At 47.2% G+C, this 22394-nt stretch overlaps 1 protein-coding gene across 2 annotated transcripts in view; it reads right to left on the bottom strand.

Annotated features, from left to right (window-relative positions):
- The window catches only part of CLYBL (citramalyl-CoA lyase), a gene marked incomplete at both ends in the record, with an annotated part of 220324 nt that extends 208523 nt beyond the window's left edge, over positions 1 to 11801 (bottom strand). For both annotated transcript variants that reach the window (XM_080690335.1, XM_080690336.1), the window contains one exon: positions 11740 to 11801. In XM_080690335.1, coding sequence (XP_080546461.1) covers positions 11740 to 11801 — 62 coding nt within the window. The remainder of the gene's footprint in view (positions 1 to 11739) is intronic.
- Between the last annotated feature and the right edge of the window lie 10593 nt (positions 11802 to 22394).

Here is a 22394-nt window from a genome sequence, read left to right as displayed (position 1 = left end):
TTTGGGGACAGGAACATTTAACTTTTCATTTCCCAAGAAAAAACACTTAGAAATAAACTCAATGAACGTCTGTAGTAATGAAATCTACGTGCTGGGGTTGGGTGTCAAAACATCACCAACGCCATCAGACCTTGGCTGCTGAGCACCTAGACTAGGTGAGCTCCCTAAAACAGAAAACAAACAAAACTGAAGCAGCCAAATTAAAAGCCTTTCTAAACCTGGCATATAATGGGGATCGAAAAAAGAAAGAGGAAAAAAGGAAGGACTGAATCTCATGACCTCACTGCCTCTCAGAGATACCAGCTCTCGACACTGTTGCCATGGGGACTAAATTTCCAACACATGAGCTTTTGGGGAACACATTCAAACCGTAGCAATAACCATAAAACAGTCACAGAACAACATGAAACAAATGAAACCTGTTTGAATTACAATGGATTTACATGTGTCCCCAAGTGACCTGTATGAAAACGCAAATACCATTTCCTCAATATTTTCTTTATTGCCTAATAAAACTCCAAACTGAACCTGTTGCGTCTGTGAGCGATGTGGATCAACAGAACACAGTGGAGGCTGTTGTATTCAGGGGCAGGAAAGCATATTGTTTTTACAATTAACTCTTCACATCTTAAAAAAAAAATCCTAATACTTACATATCATTCCTCCCCAGGATCCCAGCCACCTTCTCTGGGCTTTTATTTTTATTTATTTATTTTTTCTTTTTGTGGATCGAGCCCAGGGGCATTCGACCTCTAAGCTATACCTCCAGCTCTATTTACTTTTTTATTTTGAAGCAGGGTCCCGCTGAGTTGCAAAGGGTCTCACAGGATGAACCTACGATCCTGTCTCAGCCTTCCAAGTACTGAGATTCCAGGCGCATGCCACCATATATGGCTTTTCTCTGGGGCTTCTTAGATACCGGCATTCCTAATTTCAGCCAGGTCACCTGTGGACATCCCCACAGGGAGTCCTGCATAAAATGACAGCTCCACAGAGCAGCCACCAGCACAGGGAGTGAAGGGGACTGTGATCAAAGACTGCGTTCAGAGGTGACAGCAACCAAGCCGGGAGCGGTGGGCACGCTCGTCATCCCAGCATCTGGGAGGCTGAGACAGGGGGATCGCGGTTCGCAGACAGCCGCAGCTACTTAGTGAGGCCCTCTGCAACTCAGTGAGACCCTGTTTCAAAATAAAGAATCAAAAATAGAGCTGGGAGGGTAGCTCAGAGATAGAATGCACCTGGGTTCCATCCCTAGTACTGCAGAAAGAAAGAGAGAAAGAAAGAGAGAGAGAGAGAGAGAGAGAGAGAGAGAGAGAGAAAGAAAGAAAGAAAGAAAGAAAGAAAGAAGGAAGAAAGAAGGAGAGAAACCATACTGTCTTTGTGTTTTTTCTTGATCAGGTCTTCTCTACCCCGGCACTACTAAATGAAAGGAACCATCCAGCATATCCCTTTGCTGCTGCCTCTGAATGTGTATTGTGGGTGAGTCCTTATCCTCTAAGGTGTTTGTGTTTGTTTTTGTTTTGTTTTTTGGTACTGGGGGTTGAACTCAGAGGCAGTCTACCTCTGACCTACACCTCAGCCCTATTTTATTTTTATTTTGACACAGGGTCTCACTAAGCTGTGGAGGGCCTCACTAAGTAGTCGGGGCTGGCCACAAACCTGCGATCCTCCTGTCTCAGCCTCCCAAGTACTGGGATTACGAGCGTGTGTCATCACGCCCGGCTTGTCTTGGTGTTTTGTTTTCCTGTGTTTTGAGGTACTGAAGATGGACCCCAGGGCCTTGCTCATGCCAGGCAAGCACTCTACCACTGAGCCACATCCCCGGCCCCTTCTTTAGGATTTGACTAATTACAAGACAAAGTATCCAGATAAGAAGCGAAAACAGATCAGACGTATCGGAAATCTCATAAAATTTCCTAGAGCCAATCCTTGGAGGGAAATTTATTAGTAAATGCTTATATTTAAAAAGTACAAAGGGCAGCAGTAAAAAATCAAAGCGTACACGCACACAGAATTTCTGGGTGTGGTTCCTCTGCCCCCGGCTCGCTAGCTCCCGTTCCTTCCCTACCCTCGCGAGTGGATGGTAGTGACGCCTTCAGATCTGAACGTAACCTCACTGTGTCTGGTCGGTCCCTCCTCCCCGCTCCGACCCCTTCACTATTCCTTGTCTTTCCTTCCATGTTCAGGCATTCCCTTTGTGGTCCTATTTTCTCTCTAGCTTCTACATGTGAGAAAACGCACGGCCCTGAGTTTCTGAAACTGGCTGATCTCACGTGGCATAATATTCTCTAGTTCCGTCCATTTTCCTGCAAATGACGTGATTTCCTTCCTCAAGGCTGAGTCCAGCTCCACTCTGCATACATAGCACGTTTCCTTTCCTCCCTCATCTGTTGATGGACACCTGGGTTACTTCCATAATCTGGCTATCATGAATTGTGTTGCTAGCATGCCTTTTATTTAATTATTATTATTATTATTATTATTATTATTATTATTATTATTATTATGCAGCACTGGGGATGGGACTCATGGGAATTCTACCTCTGAGCTACACCCCCAGCCCTATTTTTTATTCTTTATTTTGAAACAGGGTCTCACTGAGTTGCAAAGGGCCTCACTAAGTAGCCGAGGCTGTCCTTGAACTGAGATCCTCCTGTCTCAGCCTCCCAATCTCAGTTTGGGATTACAAATGTGCGCCACCACACCCGGCTTGCATTTTATTTTTAGTTGACTCATAATAATTTTTTATGTTCATAGAGTACAATGTCATGCTTTCATACATGTATATACTGTGTAAGATCAAATCAGAATGGTTACATATCCATTATGTCAAACACTTTTTTTTTTTTTGTGGTACTGGGGATGGAACCCTTCTCGGGCTACACTCCCAGACCTCTTTTATATTTTTATTTGGAAACAGGGTCTCTTAAACCAGCAGGGCTGGCTTGAACCTGCGCGATCCTCCTGTCTCCGCCTCCCAAGCGCGGGGATTACAAGCGTGCGCCACCACGCCCGGCTTCAAATACTCATTTTTTTGTGGTGAAACTTTCAAATCCTCTCTTCTAGTTATTTTGAAATATGTGTTATTATTGATTATGGTCATTCTACTGTGCAAAAAAAAGTACAAAGGAGGAGGATCCCAGGTTGAGGTTGATCCCAGGTCGAGGTTGATCCCAGGTCGAGGTTGGCCCCTGGAATTTAGTGAGACCTTCTGCAACCTAGTGAGACCCTCTTTCAACATAAAAAATAAAATAGGGCTGTGGGGATCTCTCAGCGGCAGAATGCCCCTGGGTTCAATCCCTAGTACCATACATACACCAAAAAAAAAAGGTACAGAGGGGAGCCGGAGGTGCTGCTCCACCGTAGAGCCCTTGCCCAGCATGCACAGGCCCAGGGTTCCAGCCCCAGCATAGGGAAGAAAAAAAAAAGCAAGAAGGTCTAAAATCAATTATCTATATTTGCCCCTTAAAAAACTAGAAAAAAAGAAGAAATTAAACAAGGTAAGCTGAAATTAGGGAATAATAAAGATAGAACAGAAATCACTGAAAATGAAAACAGAAAAACATGAGAGAAAATATCAGTAAAGCCAGTCAAGTGTGTTGGCGCACGCTTGTAATCCCTGCGCTTGGGAGGCTGAGACAGGAGGATCGCGCAGGTTCAAAGCCAGCCTCAGCTACTTAGTGAGGCTCTCAGCAACTTAGTGATACCCTGTTTCCAAATAAAATATGAAAAAATAGGGCTGGGGGCGTTGCTCAGAGGTAGAAGGCCCCTGAGTTCCATCCCTGGTATTGAAAAAGAAAGAAAGAGGCCGGGCGTGGTGGCGCACGCTTGTAATCCCCGCGCTTGGGAGGCAGAGACAGGAGGATCGCACAGGTTCGAAGCCAGCCGTGCTGGCTTAGGAGACCCTGTTTCCAAAAATAAAATAGGTCTGGGAGTGTAGTCCGGAGATAGACGGGCTTCCAGGAACCCCAGTACCACCAAAAAAAAAAAAAAAAAAAAAAAAAAAAGAAAGAAAGAAAGAAAGAAAGAAAGAAAGAGAGGAAAGTATGTAAGGAGATAATGGAGACTGAGATTTGAAACTAGATTGCTAGATTGTGAGCCAGGCGTGGTGGCGCACGCTTGTAATCCCAGTACTTGGAGGCTGAGATAGGAGGATCGCAGGTTTGCGGCCAGCCTCAGCTACTTAGTGAGGGCCTCCACAACTTAGTGAGACTCTGTTTCAAAATAAAAAATAATAGGGCTGGTGGTGTAGCTCGGAGGTAGAATGCCCCTGGGTTCAATTCCCAATACCGAAAAAAATAGATGGTGTTGATGGTTTCATGACTATTAATTTACTGTAAATCATGTAATTATAGAGTCACCAAGGGTGAATTTTATGGTGTGTAAATTATACCTCCATAAAGCTATAAAAATCGGGTTAAGGAATTATCAGGAACCATTCTATGCGTGACTTTGACAACTTAGATGATATGGCAACATTCCTTGAAAGACATAAAGGTCCAAATCCCACTAAAGAAGAACTGGGCAGGGGCCGGGGATGTAGCTCAGTGGGAGAGCACTTGTCCAGCGTGCGCAAGGCCCTGAGTTCAATCCCTAGTACCAACCACACACACGCCCATACAAAGTAGATAATCTAATCAGCTTTATATCAACTAAAAAATTAAATTTGTAGCCTAAATTGTTCCCACAAAGAAACCTCCAGGTGTAAACATTTAAGGGCAAAATATTAGCAATTCTACAAAAACCATTCCAGAAAGCAGAAGAGGAGGAAGCACCCATTTCATACAGCCATCACTACCCCAATAATAAACCCAGACCAAGACAGAACAAGACCTAGGTAGCACTCCTTATGAGCATAGGAGCACATAATTTTAACAGAATATGAGCACGTTCAATCCAACAACTTATAAAAATAATATATCATGATCAAGTGGAATTTACTTCAGGAAGGCAAGGTTGGTTTAACTTAAAGTTTGATCACTATAATTAACTACATTAACATACTAAAAACAAAAAAGCCATATGATCACATAGATGCTAAAAAATGTTTATGAATTTAAATCAATTATTAAAACTCTAAGCAGAGGTGACTTCAGCACAAACTACAAATACAGGACCTTTGAAAATGGTGTCTTTTGATCTCTTGCCGGGCATGGTAGTGCATGCCTAGAATGCCAGTACTTGGGAAGCCAAGACAGGTTCAGGACCAGCCTCGGCACTTAGTGAGGCCTTCCGCAATTTAGTGAGATCCTGTTTCCAAATAAAAAATAAAGTAGGGCTGGCTGGGCAGTGTAACTCAGAGGTAAAATGCCTCTGGGTTCAATACCTAGTACTAATGTGTGTGTGTGTGTGTGTGTGTGTGTGTGTGTGTGTGTGTGTGTGTTTTATCCAAGCACTAAGAATATTGGCAAAAAAGGTCCGAATCATCCTTTATAGAACTCTAAGCATTAGCCAAAGGCTTGCCATAATCTTGGGGCCATTTATTAAAGAAAAGTAGGTGAATCTCACAACATCCAATTTTGTAGTGTTTTATCCTGCCCCTCTTCACAGCTTTGTGGTAGCTTTGAAAACCTACACCCCCATCACAGGGAAACCAGCCTCCTGGAAGCCCGTGAAGGGGACAGAACAGGATTAGAGGCCCATGCCCAGAGGACGTCCCGACGTGACCTGTGTGGGGACCCCGGGAGACCTACTCACAAGGCTTTATTTAACCTGACTCAGGATCCACACGGGAGGGAAACAGCGCTTCTTCCAAGATCTTTGGTCAAAACAATCAGCATGGACTCTGTAACGTCACAGCTGAGACGGAGGTAACAGCTGGAGGGGTGTTTTGGTGAGCTAGCCAGTAAAAGGCTAATCCAAAAGCTTAAAAGGAACCGCTGGCGGATGAGATGTCCATGGGGGCTTTGAGAAGCTCTGGCATATGGCTGAGAATTGACAAGGGCCTGCAATGTGTAGGGTGTGTGCACGCCTGGGCGAGGTACATGGTCAGGAAAAACTTGGGAAGACCTTAGGTTCTCATGACTAACCCGCTCCTGGGCAAGCAGAAAGTGAGGCGAAGGCAGCTGTGGATGGGAAGCTGGACCTTTCCCAACACACACACACACACACACACACACACACACACGCACACGCACAGAGTCCCCCGGCAAATGCTAGGAGCTATATTGATTCTCACATTGGGGAAATCTCTGCGTGGCAGCTAAGCTAACCAAGCAGAGACTTCAGCCTGGGTCCAATCCCCAGCACAAAGCAGTGAATCCAAGGAAACAGGCAGAGAGATGAGGGAACATCCCCAAAGTGTCTGGAGACCAGCTCTTCCGTCCCTAGTCACTGGGTGGTGTGGCCGTAAGACACAAAACAAAACAAGCTGTCTTTTTCTCATTTCACAACTCAATATAACACAGAATGTTTTTGACCAGAAGCGTGTGGGGTAGGGGGGAGGTCACCGCACTCCGAGCTAACATTTTTTCCTGCAGACACCAACTGTGTGCCCTCTGATTCCATTCTGACCCTTTCCACCAGGAGTCAGAATCAGTCCCACAGATTAAGGGCTCAGTCCCACAAGGTCGCCTCCACTTCTGATGCAATTTGAAAACCCCAGGTTGTCTTACCTGCGTTTCTGGGGTTCCTAAGACATCTGTCCTGGGGTCCAACTAATTTGCTAGGATCGCTTACAGAACTCGGAGAAACACGTATACTGGGTTCTTATAAAGAAGAGGACAAAGATATAGATGAAGGAAAGAAGTGCAGAAGGCAAGGTCTGGGGGAGGGCTGCAGCTCCCCTCACACCCCTCCAGGAACCTCCAAGGTGTTGGCAGCCTGAAAGCCCTCCAAACACTGCCCTTTGTGTGTGTGTGTGTGTGTGTGTGTGTGTGTGTTGAGGGGGTTCTGGGGATTGAACCCAGGGGCATTCTACCTCCAAGCTACACCACCAGCCTGATTTTTTTATCCTTTTATTTATTTATTTATTTTTTGGTGGTACTGGGGGTGGAACCCAGGGGCTTTCTACCTCTGGGCTATACTCCCAGACCTATTTTATATTTTATTTGGAAACAGGGTCTCACTAAGTTGCTGAGAGCCTCACTAAGTAGCTGAGGCTGGCTTCGAACCTGCGCAATCCTCCTGTCTCAGCCTCCCAAGCGCTGGGATTACAAGCATGCGCCACCACACCCAGCTATCCTTTATTTTATTTTGAAACAGTGTCTCAACTAAATTGCAGAGGGCCTCACTAAGTAGCTGAAACCAGCCATGAACCTGCGATCCTCCTGCCTCAGCCTCCCAAGTACTGGGGTTACAAGTGCGCACCATCACCCTGGCTTCCTTTGGATTTTTAATGAAGTTTTCGTTGACTGATTATATTATCGGCTGAAGGTGATCAACTCAACTTCAGCCCCCTCTCCCCTCCACAGGGGCTGGGGGTGTGGCTTAAAGTTCCAAGCCTCCAATCAGGCCTTGGTCTTTCTGGTGACAGACCCTATCCTGAAGCTCCCCAGCTTCCCCCAGCCCCCACAGCAGTCAACTCATTAGCTTACAAAATCCTCTCATCACCCTGGAGATTCCGAGAGTTTTAAGAGCTATGTGCCAGGAAACAGCAACAGAGACCAAATATATATTTGTTATTATATCACAATATCACACAACCCAATTAAGAAATGGGCAGAAGAGCTGAACAGATTTCACCAGAGAATATATACAGATGGCTACAGATGGCCAAGAAGCATATGATAAGATGTTCAACATCATCTGAAGAAATTCCAAGTTAAAACAAGATAAAACAAATTGAAACGATCAAACACCTATTACAAAGGTTAATTTTCTTTTCTTTTTTTTTTTTTTTGTGGGTCTGGGGATGGAACCCAGGTGTATTCTACCTCTGAGCTACACCCCCAGCCCTATTTTTTATTCTTTATTTTGAAACAAGGTCTCACTAAGTTGCAGAGGCCTCACTAAGTAGCTGGAGCTGGCTGCGAGCCACGATCCTCCTATTTTAAGCCTCCCACGTACTGGACCCACGTACTGGGATTACAAATGTGCGCTAGCTGACAACCCCGGACACTGGCGAGGATGTGGAGAAATGGTAGAAATGTAAGATGGTACAGCTACTGGGAAAGACAGTTTGGTGGTTTCTTATAAAACTAAACATAATCTTTCCAAACAATGCAACAATTATACTCTTAGGAATTTATCCAATTTACTTGAAAAGTTCCTCTGGAGCAGGCACCATGACACACACCTGTCAACTCTTACTCAAGGGGCTGAAGCAATAAGATCATGAGTTCAAGGGCAGCCCGGACAACAGAGCAAGACCCCCGCTCATAAAATAAGAGGACACTGTCACATAAAAATGTACATACAAATATATATATTTCTTCCTAATCAAATAAAAAACTGGAAGCAATCAAAATGTCCTTCAACAGGCAAATGGATAAGCAAATTATGATACATCTATACACAATGAAATATTATTCAACAACACAAAGAAATGAATTATCAAACCATGAAAAGATCTGAAGGAATTTTCCATGCCTATTGTTAAGTAGAAGAACCTAGTCTACAAACACCACATGCTGCAGGATTTCAACCATATGACATTCTGGATAAAGCAGAAGATAGCGATGGTGACATAACTGCTTGCCCGGAGCCCAGGAGGAAGGGGTGTGGATGAATACACCGAATTTTTAGGGAAATAAGTCTATATGATACCATAATAACACCATGGTAGATATATGGCATGTATTTGCCAAAACCCATACAACTATGCAGTACAAAGAATGAACCTCAATAATAGTAATTTAAAAATATCTGGGAGAGCCGGGCGTGGTGGCACACGCTTGTAATCCCAGCATTCGGGAGGCTGAGACCGGAGGATCGCGGTTCACGGACAGCCTCAGCTACTTAGTGAGGCCCTCTGCAACTCAGTGAGACCCTGTTTCAAAATAAAGAATAAAAAATAGGGCAGGGGATGTAGCTCAGAAGTCGAATGCCCCTGGGTTCCATTCCCAAACCCGCAAAAAAAAAAAAAAAAGAAAAGAAAAATAGGGCTGGGTAGAGCTCTGAGATAGATACCCCTGGGTTCCATTCCCAGTACCACACACACACACACACACACACACACACACACACACACAAAAGTGCTGGGGGTGTAGCCTGGAGTTAGAATGTCCCTGGATTTAACCCCCAGTACTACTACTACTACTACTAGTAATAATAATAATACTAATAATAATAATAATAATAATATAAAATCTAGGAGGCAGAGAGGTCCTTGGGAAAGAATGAGGACTTTAACAAACGCATCTGGGGGGACAAGCCGAAAAAGGTACTGTCAATAAGTAACTCTGGAAACAAGTGGGACTTGTAAGACTGAAGGGAGAGCAAGTTCACGGAGTATTCCAGTGGACAGAACTCTGTGCCAAGGAGTTCAGGTTAGCGATCCTGGGACGGCTCCCTAGGTATGATGGAGCTGAACCTTTGAGCAGACCTGGTGGTGAGCGCCGGGCTTCTGGCTGTGAGAGTGGAATTCAGACACTCAGGGGTGGTGTCCGTGTGCAGTGATGGCTTAGAGCTGGAGACATCAGTACGAACGCATGTGTAGCTTACGTGGCTGCCGATGGCTCCACATGGAGACATTTAGAGATGCGCACACATACGTGGGTTAGTGTTCACGTATCTACTCCTGGGCTCGGTCAGGTGAGGAGTTATGCTCTGCCTCCTCCGCAAAGGCAGGGTAATTTATAGAAACTCGGACATGGACAAGACAGTCCGGGCCTCAGGAGGGAGAGCCCTGCGACTGGGTCAAATCTGACGGGTCAGGAAGGGGTTTGGAACAGCCCTTGCCTATCAGCAGTGTGTCAGCAGCCCACTGGCCCGGCTGAAGGCAACGCAGAGACTGGAGGTTCAGCCATGGGCAAGCATCACGCAGGGCTCCTTCACTCTGCCACCCTGAGGTCTTGCCAAGACGCAAGGACCCAAGCCTGTCTGACCCCTGGCTAGACTCTACCTGGTGGCCTTGAGTGCCGAGAAGAAGCCGGCATGAGGAGGGAGTGAAGGGCATTGGGTGTTAAGCCAAGCACGTCACAAGTGGGGACTGGACCCACTGCTCAACGGGCCACACAGGCTGGTCTCTTGACAGGTCAGAAAGAGAACCTCAAGACAGGCCCGTTCCCCCTGCCACCCACCGCCAAGCTGCCGCTCTGGCTCCCGGGGTGATCTCCTGAGCCAGGGAGGAGGAGGAGGAGGGAAGATGGGTCTGTCATGGGGTGAGCCGTGAAGACACAGCACATAGATGCACCAGGTTCTGGCCCAGGAGCTATGTGCTTGGCTGTTACAGGGCTTCAAGACACTCCCTACTTCTCCACATGGTGCTCCGGGAAGACCAATGCCAGCATGTCAAAGCATCATGTTAGCAAGCCGACCGGTGCTAGGCCGGCAGCTCTCAGATGTGGCCTTTTCAAATAGTAATGACATTCAGAGCCCAGAATTTTTCTTTTCTTTCTTTCTTTCTTTCCTTCTTTCTTTCTTTCTTTTTTTTTTTTTTTTTTTTTTTGGTGGTGGTACTGGGGTTCTTGGAAGCCCTTCTACCTCGGGGCTACACTCCCAGACTTATTTTATACAGGGTCTCTTAAGCTAGCACGGCTGGCTTTGAACCTGCACCATCCTCCTGTCTCCACCTCCCAAGCGCGGGGATTACAAGCGTGCGCCACCATGCCCGGCTTCAGAATTTTCCAAATATTGTTTCCAAAACAGTTGATATGAGACTCCGATTGTCCATTAGTAAGCCAATGAATTTTTCAAAAATATAAAACCAGCCAGGCATGGTGGTACATGCCTGTATTTGGGAAGCTGAGACAGGAGGATTGCAAGGTGTACAGCCAGCCTCAGCTACTTAATCACATCATTTCCAAATAAAAAATAAAATTGGTCTGGGGGTACAGATAAGAGTTGTAGAATGCCCCTCAGTTCAATCACCAGCACCCAAAATAAGGAAGTAAAGAAATAAATAGACCATTACACTCTTACTTTAAAAGGGGGCGGGGGACTGAGAATGTAGGTCAGTAGTAGAGCACGTGCCCACTTGCTCAGCGTGCACAGGCCTTAGGAGCAATTTCCAGTACCAAAAAAAAAAAAAAAAACTTAGAACGAAGAAAAAATTAAATATAATATGTGCTAAAAGCTTAACGGGTTATTTCAAAATGAATATTTTTAAAGTTTTATTCCGAATACTCTAAACATCGAGATCAAAGCAAAACCTCTCGGAGGCTCTCAATACTTTTAGGTAAGTTAGGTACGTGCTTCAGTGATTCACCCAACCTGGCAAGCAAACTTGTCACCATTTCTAGATTTCGCCTTTTCCAGAGTGTTACGTAACTGGAATCCTACAGCATGTGGCCCTTTTAGACTGTGAGAAGCAACCGGGGGAGGGGCGGGGGGCTGTCACTCGAGGGACCGCCCCTCGGACGCTCCTCCGGGCCCCTGGGCGCAGATCGCGCTCTTGGGTGACGCTGTGGGCTGTGTGGTTTTGTTTCCAGGGACGGACCGAGTCCAGACAACTCGCCCGCAGGCGTGAACCCACTTTCCAGGTCCACGCACGAGCCCTCCCCGGACAGGCACCGCGCCCGCGACCTTGGCGAGGCCGGGAGCACGGTGCGCCGGCTCCCGCGAGGGCTGCGGGCGATGGCCGCCGCCACCGGCTGCAGCGGACCCGAGCCTGTGCGCGGGGAAGGGACCTGCACTCACAGCCTGGGCAGCGCCGCCGCCGCCGCTCCACGCGCCGCCCTCCGCAGCACACGCAGCGCCATCTTCCCGACCAGCTCTCCACGCCCCTTCTCCCTTAGCCACGCCCCGGCACCGATATCCACGCCCCTTCTCCCTTAGCCACGCCCCGGCACCGATCGCCACGCCCCACAGCCACGCCCGGCACCGATATCCACGCCCCTTCTCCCTTAGCCACGCCCCGGCACCTATCGCCACGCCCACAACCACGCCCTGGCACCGATATCCACGCCCCTTCGCCCTTAGCCACGCCCCGACCCCGATATCCACGCCCCTTCTCCCTTAGCCACTCCCAACCCTTGCTATCCACTCCCCTTCCCCCTTGGCCACGCCCCACACAGCTCTCCACGCCCGTTTCTCATAGCCACGCCCCGATCCCTTGATCTCCACGCCCCTTCCCTCTTAGCCCCGCCCCATCCCGGTTCTACAAGTCTTCGTTTAGCCACGCCCTGGACACGCCCATATCGCCTTAGCCACTCCCCCCTGCGCCAAGGTCACCGCAAGTCTGGGCCAGGACTGTGCTAGCCCTCAAGATACTCTCGGCTGCTGTCCCGAGGAATGGAGCAGAAGACCGGCAGGAATGACTCCCGAAGTTTCTCTGGTCACCGAATCCACGTCCCCCTTTGCTTCTGGGGTTTTGGTTTTGGTTTTGATTTGGTTTTTGGTACTGGGGATTGAACACAGGGGTATTTTATCTCCGAGTTACATCCCCGGCTCCATTTTATTTTTTGTTTTGAAACAAGGTCTTGCTAGGTTGCTGAGTCACAAAGTTGCTGAGGCTGGTCTTGAACCTTCGATCCTCCTGCCTCAGCCTTTGGGTACTGGGGTTACTGGGGTGTTCCACCACGCCCGGCAGCTTCTGGGTATTTTTACGTGACTGCTGAGAGAATTTGTTATTTTCCCAGGGCAACTTTTCTAGGAATTTCTTTGTTGTTTTTATTGTTAAAATACTGCCTATTTAGCCGGGCGTGGTGGTGCACGCTTGTAATCCCAGCATTTGGGAGGCTGAGAACGGAGGATGGCGGTTCCTAGAGAGCTCCAGCTACTTAGTGAGGCCCTTCGCAACTCAGTGAGGCCCTTCAAAAATAAAAGATCCCCAATACCGCCAAAAAAAAAAAAAAAAAAAAATACCGCCTATGCACGTGCATGCCTTGGTCAGCAATCTAGGATCTGTGTGCCAGTGATAGGGTCGAGCAGCTCTTGGCGGCTTTCTGGGCACAGAAAAGGCTGGGGAGCCCCGTGGCCAGCACAGCCCTCGCCTTCCCCTTCCGCAGTCAGCCGGCAGCTGTGAGAACTCAGGTGTTCACACAGCCTGACCCTGCCCATCCACCTCCTCCTTACAGAGCCCAGCGGTGTCCCCGCTGGCCGGCCTGTTCCCCTTTCTACCCGTGACCTTTTCTTTATCTCCCGGCTCTGCGTTTTTCTTTTATGAAGTTGTGGCTTCATTCCATTCATTCTCTGAATTTGTACCTGAAAAAGAGTTCTCAGAATTGTGGGAAGCTAAAATCATGCCCTTGGCTGCACAGGGCTGCCCATTTAAACAAACAAAACCTGTGCTGCCAGGGTGGGTGCCAAGTTTTTTGAAAAGTCCCAGCAACGGGGAACTTAGATGCTGCCGGTGTGCAGGACAGAAGTGTGGCTGCATGAAAGGCCAGCGGGAGGGACTGCTGCATCCCCTTCAGGTCTCCCACCAGCTCCCACATCCCCGGCCCGGCCTCTCCTACCTCCCCTGAGGACCACAATAGTCCCAGACAGCCCCCCTCCCCAGGCCACACTGGAGGCTGAGGCAAAGGGAAATGGGCACAACCATCCTGTCTTGATCACAACTTCATAGTGTGTTTACCATGGGGTTTTCCCATTTCCGTCCTTTTTCATGCTGGAGATTGAACCCAGGGGCATTCTTCCTAGGAGCTAGACCCTCGGCTTTTTTTTTTTTTTTTTTTTTTTTTTTTCGGTCCTAGGGATGGAACCCAGGGGCATTCTACCTCCCAGCTACACCCCCAGCCCTATTTATTTTTTATTCATTCTTTTGAAACAGGGTCTCATTGAGTTGCAAAGGGCCTCACTAAGTAGTTACCACAAGCCTCTTGTCTCAGCTTCCCAAATGCTGGGCTCCTTTCTTATTTTGAAACAAGGTCTCCCTAAATTGCTGAGTCTGGCCTTGAACCTGCAATCCTCCTACCTCAACCCCTAACAACTGGGATTATACCTGTGGGTCATCACGCCCTGCTCTGCTATCTTGCTTTTCAGAATATTGCACTGAAATTCATTTACCTTCATTACTGAGGACTTGGGAGCCTGCCCTTTCATTTTTGCACCCAAGGCCGGTGCCTCCTGTGTCTCTCCCTAGCCCTGACCCCACTCTAAGCGCCTCCCCTCCTGCTGGAAGCAATCACAGCGGCTTGTAGTTCTATCGCACTTCTCCATGAGATTACTGACACGTGGGTTTTCGGAGCTGTCTTCTAATGCTAAATGTATCAAATAAACTTTTAGCCACTTTCTCTCTGTAGCGTGTGTGTTTCGGGACCTATTTCCAATTAAGATAAAGGGATCCAGAGTTCTTGCTTTGAGGCTAGTCAAAGCTGTCCTCACAGCTTTGAATAGACCAAAAAGAAAAGAACGGGAAAGAAAAGTAAAGAAAAAGGAAAAGCACCTACTCGCCCAAGGGCGCAGTCACACAGGGTTAAGGATCTATGAGGTCAACGTGGTGGGGTAAGAACCCGGCAGGGAGCTGGGCATGGTGCCCTATGCTTGTAATTCCAGTACTTGGGAGGCTGAGACAGGAGGATCACAAGTTCGCGGCCAGCCTCAGCTAGTTAGTGAGGCCCTCCTAACTAGTGAGACCCAGTTTCAAAAAAATAATAAAAGCCGGGCGTAGTGGCACACGCTTGTAATCCCAGCATTCGGGAGGCTGAGACCAGACGATCGCAGTTTGCAGACAGCCTCAGCTACTTAGTGAGGCCCTCTGCAACTTAGTGAGACCCTGTTTCAAAATAAAGAATAAAAAATAGGGCAGGGGGTGTAGCTCGGAGGTCAAATGCCCCTGGGTTCCATCCCCAAACCCACAAAATAAATAAATAAATAAATAAATAAATAAATAAATAATAAAAAATAGGGCTGGGGATGTAGCTCGGAGGTAGAATGTCCCTGGGTTCAATTCCCAATATCATTTTAAAAAAAGAAGAACCTGGCAGGGGGTTGGGAAAAAAGGGGGCATATAGGGTTAAAAACATCAAATGTTTACAGTAATGGGCTCCGGTGACAACAGGGGGTACCAGAATACCAGCCAACACCGGCCATTGTTGAAGCTGGGCCTCTGGCACCGCAGGGCCCAGGACAGATAGCGCGAGGTATGGTGCCCCGGCGCGCTTCACTGCAAACCAAAGCGGGACGGGAGGGTCTCAGAAGCCATGCTTCTGGAAACTTCTCCTGCCCTCTGACCTCCTGGCCCCGGCCCCCCTCCCAAAGTGATTCACACAATCCAGAATCCCTCTCCCCCAAAGCCAGCCATAAAACCTGCAAAGGCTTTTCTCTCCCCTTTCCTTTGAAAAGCTCTCATTCCAGAGGGGTCCTGCCCTCTACCCAGGAGTACAAAAAAAAAAGCTTCACAGAGAGGCCAAGAAGAATCTGAAGACAGACACGGCCGGGTCCCCTCCCCTGCCCATCGCTGCTGGACCGCGCCCGTTTGTCCAATCACATTTCTCCGTGACTGTCCACTCCTCTTGGAACTGAAGCATAAGGTCAGTTCTGAGGTCTTTGGGTTTTCACTTCTGAACTCTCCCCTGCTCCGTGAAACTTTGATGAAACACGTTTGTAGAAGGTATGCTGTAACTCCCGCATCCGAGGGCAGGGAGCCAGAGGTCTGCGATGGAGGCGCAGGGTGAACGTCTAGGGAGAAGGCAGAGCAGGTGGGAAAGAACCCAGAGGCTCCAGACTGTAAATACCCTGATGCCCAGTTTTCATTTGTTGTCTGATGCTGAGGGTGGAAGCCAGGAACTCAGCATGCTGGACGGCCGATCTACCCCGGGCTACATCTCCAGCCCCAGGAGGCTCAGGCCTTAGCCAGTGGCACCTTCTGGACTGTAAATAAGTTATACTTTAACCACACGCCTTGTAGCTGTAATGGAACTCAGATACGTCCACCTTTAATCTTAGCAATATTTGGCAAAAAACTGTCAATACAGATCGCCTCAACTTTTATCCCAGAAACGCATGCAAAGAAATGCAGCTAACAACATCTAATCAACCTGGCTTGCTGTAACATTTAAGTAACCTTCCAGTCCTAAAGAGCCGGGCTGATTAGGGAAATGAAGGTGCTTTATTCTTTCTGTACGAACACCAAAGGCTCTTTATCAGAATCCATTTTTTGCTTCCTTTTGGTGTCTGGCACAGGTAGGTTATTTTCACCAAAGCAGAGTCTCAAAGGCTGAGCGGGCTGGTGTCACGGATTTAAGACTTCAGAATCCCGCACTTAGAAAGAGACCTATTAGAAGTTCTGTGGAATGATTTTTAAACAGTGGCAAAGACAGAACTACAGTCTGAGATCATCGCCGCCTCCCGCTGCTCCATACAAAACCCTCCGGCCGCCCTCCTGGGCCGAGCCGCTTTTGATACCGGTGAGGCTGCGCCTGGATCCTTGGGGAGAGAGGAACAGACCGGCTCTCAGATTTAGGCCAAACGCAGAATAACTAGCGACCACATTGTGGTCCTTCCGGGCCCGAGCTTCCTTTCTATGAGTGACCTCGAAAATTCCTTCCGGCTCCCAAAGACCAATAGTCTAATTTGAGGTCTGCTTCGTTTTCCTAATCTCAGCCTCCAAAACCGTGCCGCAGCTCCCCCTAGTGTCGGCACCCGGTGGTGCCACACCCCTTCCCTTTACCCTTCTCCCACCGCGCTCGGGCATCCTAATGGCTAGATAATGTACTTATTTAAGATATGTGCAGGATGGGAGGTAGGAATGGGGTCCGGACCTGTTTAGTTCGCCGGTGTGTGTCAAGAACTCGAGAGGTCCACCTACGGCAGATATTCAAAACATATTTGTTGAACTCAAAGTATTGAATCTTCTTACTTTTTGCAGTGGAGATTGAACCCAAGGGTATTCCACCTTCGAGCCACACCCCCAATCCTATTTTATTTCGAAACAGAGTTTTAATTGCTAAATTGCTGATGCTAGCCTCGAACTGTCTCAGCCTCTCAAGTACTGGCAATACAGACATGCGCCACCGCACCCAGCTGCAATTCTGCAATTTAAAATATTTTAGACTAAACCGGGCATGGTGGCACATGCTTGTAGTCCCAGCATTTGGGAGGCTGAAATAGGAGGATCGCTGTTCGCAGACAGCCTCGGCTAATACTTAGTGGGGCCCTTTGCAATTCAGTGAGACCCTGTTTCAAAATAAATAATAAAAATATAGGGCTGGGGATGTAGCTCGGAGGTAGAATGCCCCTGGGTTCCATCCCCAGTACCACACACAAAAAAAATATTTTAAACTAGGTGTATTTTTTGAACCGTAAGGATTATTTGTTCAAAACAGTACATTCAGCTGGGCATGGTGGTGCACACTTGCAATCCCTGCACTTGGGAGGCTGAGACAGGAGGATGGCGGCCAGCCTTAGTAATTTAGTGAGGCCCTCTTCAACTTAGTGAGACCCTGTTTCAAAATAAGAGAATAAGAAACCGGGCGTGGTGGCACACGCTTGTAATCCCAGCATTCGGGAGGCTGAGACAGGAGGATCGCAGTTTGCGGACAGCCTCAGCTACTTAGCGAGGCCCTCTGCAACTCAGTGAGACCCTGTTTCAAAATAAAGACTAAAAAAATAGGGCAGAGGCTATAGCTCAGAGGTAGAATGCCCGTGGGTTCCATCCCCAGACCCACAAAAAAAAAAAAAAAAAAAGAGAGAGAGAATAAATTAGGGCTGGAGGTATAGTTTGGCAGAATGCCCATGGGTTTCATCCCCAGTACCACACACACACACACACACACACACACACACACACACACATACACACAAGGTGCATTTAGCCCCGATGTTGTGCGCATATGCTACTAACCCTATGGACTTCATTATGATGTGAGACTATAATGCACCACTAAAGGTAGTTAAAATAAAAATAAAATTAAAAATGGTACATTTCAAGCATCTGAACAATAAGATGAAGAAAAGAGAAACTGCAGTGTCACCTGAGCAGAGCTGCAGTTACCACCTGGCTCTGGCCAGGCCCGGGGGGCGTCTTTGCAAGTGGATAACATGATATATACATGCATTTGCGCCTCTTTATGGCCCCTGGGTTCTGTGTTGGTTCCGCATCCCATCCTGGATTGAAAATTCCAGAAATCCAGCCGGTGTTTCGCTCTAAGTGGGGGCCCAGCTACTTGCACGGCGGTGACAGAGCCGGCCGCCGGCGAGACGATGCCCGTAAGATGCACGGCGTCAAGCCACATCGCGAGGGCTGTTTGGTTAAGACCCTCTGGGTTGTGTGGAATTATCTTTAATGCACCAGACAAGAAGATTGTTACCCAGCCTCATTACTGACCGTTTTCTATTACCATGGCAGGGCGGGAAGCTGATTGGAGGATTATCCAGATGCTGACAAATCCCCTGGGCCCTGCCAATCTCATTTAGAAAAGAGTCAAATCTGTTTATTGCTGATAATGGGCGGCATGCCCCCAGGTTTGCTTGTAAGTAATACATGCACTGCTTTTTATTTTTTCTTTTAGCAACAGGAGCCGAACTTGGATTCCTCCTGATAAACTAGACATTTAGGACTTTATGGGATGTAATTGCTCGGAGCTGTCGCTTAATCCCCATTCGCTGACTCTGCGCGCCTTACCCACAATGGCATGAGCGGCCTCGGCCCAGGATTGAAAATGGCCCGTCCGACAAAAAGGGGGGTCCATGAGACTGTCCATGGGGCTGGGGTTCCCAGTGCACCCTCCCTTGGCTTGGTTTGCTGTCCTAAGAATTATTTCAATAAAAGGACAAAGCAAAGCCGGGCGCGGTGGCGCACACTTGTAATCCCAGCACTCGGGAGGCTGAGACCGGAGGATTCAGCCTCAGCTACTTAGTGAGGCCCTCTGCAACTCAGTGAGACCCTGTTTCCAAATAAAGAATAAGAATTTGGCCAGGGGGTGCGGCTCGGAGGTCAAATGCCTCTGGGTTCCATCCCCAGACCTGAAAAAAAAAAGGACAAAGCCAACCTTACCCTTGTCTCTGTGGCAAAGTCCCCCCCTTCTTCATTAGTCTCTGTGTGCCTAGCAACAGGTGCTATGGATGGCACTCTGGTCTCCAAAACACCCTGCGATCACCTCGGTCATCGGCTGTCATTGCTCCAGCGAAATGTCCCCAGATTTGCAAACTGTAGTAGAAGACATTTGGAATACAGGCGAATGTACATTAGGCTTGTGAGGGCTGGGAGTTGGAGCCCCAGCACTGCAAAGAAAAAAAATAATCTATAATTTCTTTTGATTTGTAAGAAGTACAACACCATTTACCAAATTCGAAACCTAAGCTTGGCCATAGTATTGCAATCAATGTCACTGTTCTTTAAAACAGCTGCACAAGATAAGATTTCTACACATAAGTTAAGATCTTGTGGGGCATGGTGGCGCATGCCTGGTAGTCCCAGTATTTGGGAAGCTGAGACAAGAGGTTTGCAGGCTCAAGGCCAGCCTCAGCAACTCAGAGAAACCTAAGCAACTTAATAAAAAACTATTTTATTTTAAAAATAAAAAAATAGCCTGGTATGTTGATACATGCTTCTAATCCCCGCATTTGGGAGGCTGAGACCAGAGGATCGCGGTTTGTGGACAGCCTCAGCTATTAGTGAGGCCCTCCTAACTAGTGAGACCCAGTTTCAAAAAAATAATAAAAGCCGGGCGTAGTGGCACACGCTTGTAATCCCAGCATTCGGGAGGCTGAGACCAGACGATCGCAGTTCGCGGACAGCCTCAGCTACTTAGTGAGGCCCTCCGCAACTTAGTGAGACCCTGCTTCAAAAGTAAAGAATAAAAAATAGGTCAGAGGTGTAGCTTAGAGGTCAAATGCCCCTGGTTCCACCCCCAGACCAGCAAAAAAATAAAAAATAAAAAAGATAAAAATGACTAAAAACTAGGGCTGGGGGTGGAGCTCAGAGGCACAATGCTCCTGGGTTCCATTTCCAGTACCAAATAAATAAATAAATAAATAACGAATAAAAATAAAAATAAGTAAATAAAAAATAGTCCGGCATGGTGGTGCGCACTCGCAATCCCAGCATTCGGGAGGCTGAGACAGAAGGATCATGGTTTGAGACAGCCTCAGCTACTACTTAGTGAGGCCCTCTGCAACTCAGTGAGACCCTGTTTCAAAATAAAGAATAAAATATAGGTCTGGGGGTGGAGCTCAGAGGCAGAATGCCCCTGGGTTCCATCCCTAGTATTGCAAAATAAATCAACGAATAAATAAAAATTTAAAAAGGGCTGGGATGTAGCTTAGAGAGAGAGTGCTCCTGGGCTCAGTCCCTAGTACTAAAGAGTTAACATTTCCTATTTCACTTGGCAGGATCTGCCCGACCCTTGGTGTACTGGTTACTTCAGGATGTAAGTTGCAGATGAGATCCAGTGAACAAGCCCAGAGTCAGAGAGCTCTGGGTGTCTGGACAGCTCCGGATCCTCCTGGGACCGACGAGTGCCTGCCAGAGGAGGAAGGCAGTCTCTGGGGTCCAGACTCATCCTCCCATCTCCTGCTTCTTCATCCCGGCCTCATCATGGTAGTGCTAGCCAGGTGATTCTCAGCATTCAAGCAGGGCCCCGACTTGAGCGTTTATTATTAGTTTCCTTAGAATTAGAAGAGTTTCAGGATGCAAATAGGTCAAGCGTTAAACCTCTCCTCTCTTTAAAAATTCTACTTCCTATTATTGTAAGGTTGTATGCTTATTATAGACAAATTGAAACATACAATTATAAAAGGTGGGGTCATGGGGGAAAGCTAAGCAAAGGCAAGGTGACTTGGTATTCTGATGTCTTACTTAGAGAGAGACCTTGTGCATTTTCTGTCCGTGTATATCTCTCTAGAAAGACAAGAGATAGATAGATGACCAGTCTATCCAGAGATAGATAATGATAGGTATAGATAGATTAGATAGATATATTAGATAGATAGATAGATAGATAGATAGATGACAGATGATAGATACACCAAACATTGCTTGTGCAAACATATATATTTTGGTGCTGGGGATTGAACCTAGGGACATTCTACCTCTGAGCCGCAACCCCAGTGCTATTTTTTTTTTTTTGAAAGAGGGTCTCACTACGTTGCTAAGGGTATCCCAAAGTTGCTGAGGCTGGCCTTGAACCTGCGGCCCTCCTGTCTCAGCCTCCCAAGTACTGGATACAGCCGTGTGCCACTGTGCCCGGCATCTTGCTTTTCTCTGCTCAGTAAATCACTAAAACACACATCTTAGGCAGCACTTTTTAAACCCCAGCATACATGGAGATATTTGGACTTTTTGTGCAAAAGAGAAGAAACAAAATACATAGGTAAAAATACTAAAGTCACAGCCAGAGAATGTGCCCACAGAAGCGGGGAAGATGACCGAGAGCTCAGAGCAGTTGGTCTCCCCTAACTCAAGCCTTTTACTCTGGTAAACTTTGAAAAATATAAAATATGTTCACAGCAGACTTTTTTTTTTTATATAAGAATACAGCTGGACAAGACTCCTATTTCATGCAGGCCTAAGCTTAAAGTTTGCAAAGGCTAGTTTTTGCTTCTTCTTTTTTCTTCTTCTTCGTCTTCTTTTTAAAAAACTTAACTTATTGACCCCAGTATTTTTGCTCCATCCATCACCAGGATCAAATCATTATTCTTTTCAAAAGCATTTCTTTGACCTGAGGTCAGAACGAATGTGGAATATGTGGAAGTTATAAAAAGCCTAAAATCTAGAACACCCATAACCCTGATGTACTTTATCCAAATTTTTACAACTTTGAAGTTTCCCGAATACAGAAAGAATGCAGAGCCTCTATTTCCCAACCAGAGAAACCACACACAAAAGAGAATAAAACAGTAGCGCCGTCTCAATCCTGTAGTCAATCTCTCAATAAACAGAGGAAGTGGTGGAGGATCCAGCCCAGCCGACAAAAATAAACTGCTGGCATTGTTTATTGGGAAAATAAAAACTTCCCCCAAAGAAATAGAAAAAAGAAAAAAGAAAGAAGAAAAAAATTACAAAGAAGAACTCTGCCGGGTGTGGTGGGCATGCTTGTAATCCCAGGACTCGGGAGGCTGAGGCAGGAGGATTTGGGTTCGCAGCCAGTCTCAGCTACTTAGTGAGGCCCTCTGCAATTCAGTGAGACTCTGTTTCAAAATAAAGAATAAAAAATAGGGCTGGGGGTGGAGCTCGGAGGTAGAATGCCTTTGAATTTAATCGCCAGCACATACATTACACACACACACACAAAACCTCTGACACAGAGATCTTACTTTCTAGAGGAGAAATTGTTTAATGCTTGTCTATAAGGGGCCTAGGGAATGTCTCCCTCTTCTCTGGGCAGGGGGAAAGCCGGGCCAGGCTAAGTTTGAGCTGTAGTCCAAATAGTTTCCTGCCTGGTGCTGCCCAAGCCTGTCTGACTTCTGTA

The sequence above is a fragment of the Muscardinus avellanarius genome (genome assembly GCF_963383645.1).
Source record: "Muscardinus avellanarius genome assembly, chromosome: 2".
Classification (NCBI taxonomy): domain Eukaryota; kingdom Metazoa; phylum Chordata; class Mammalia; order Rodentia; family Gliridae; genus Muscardinus; species Muscardinus avellanarius.
Note: the sequence above shows the minus strand (reverse complement) of the source record. Positions and strands in the feature narration are given on the sequence as shown.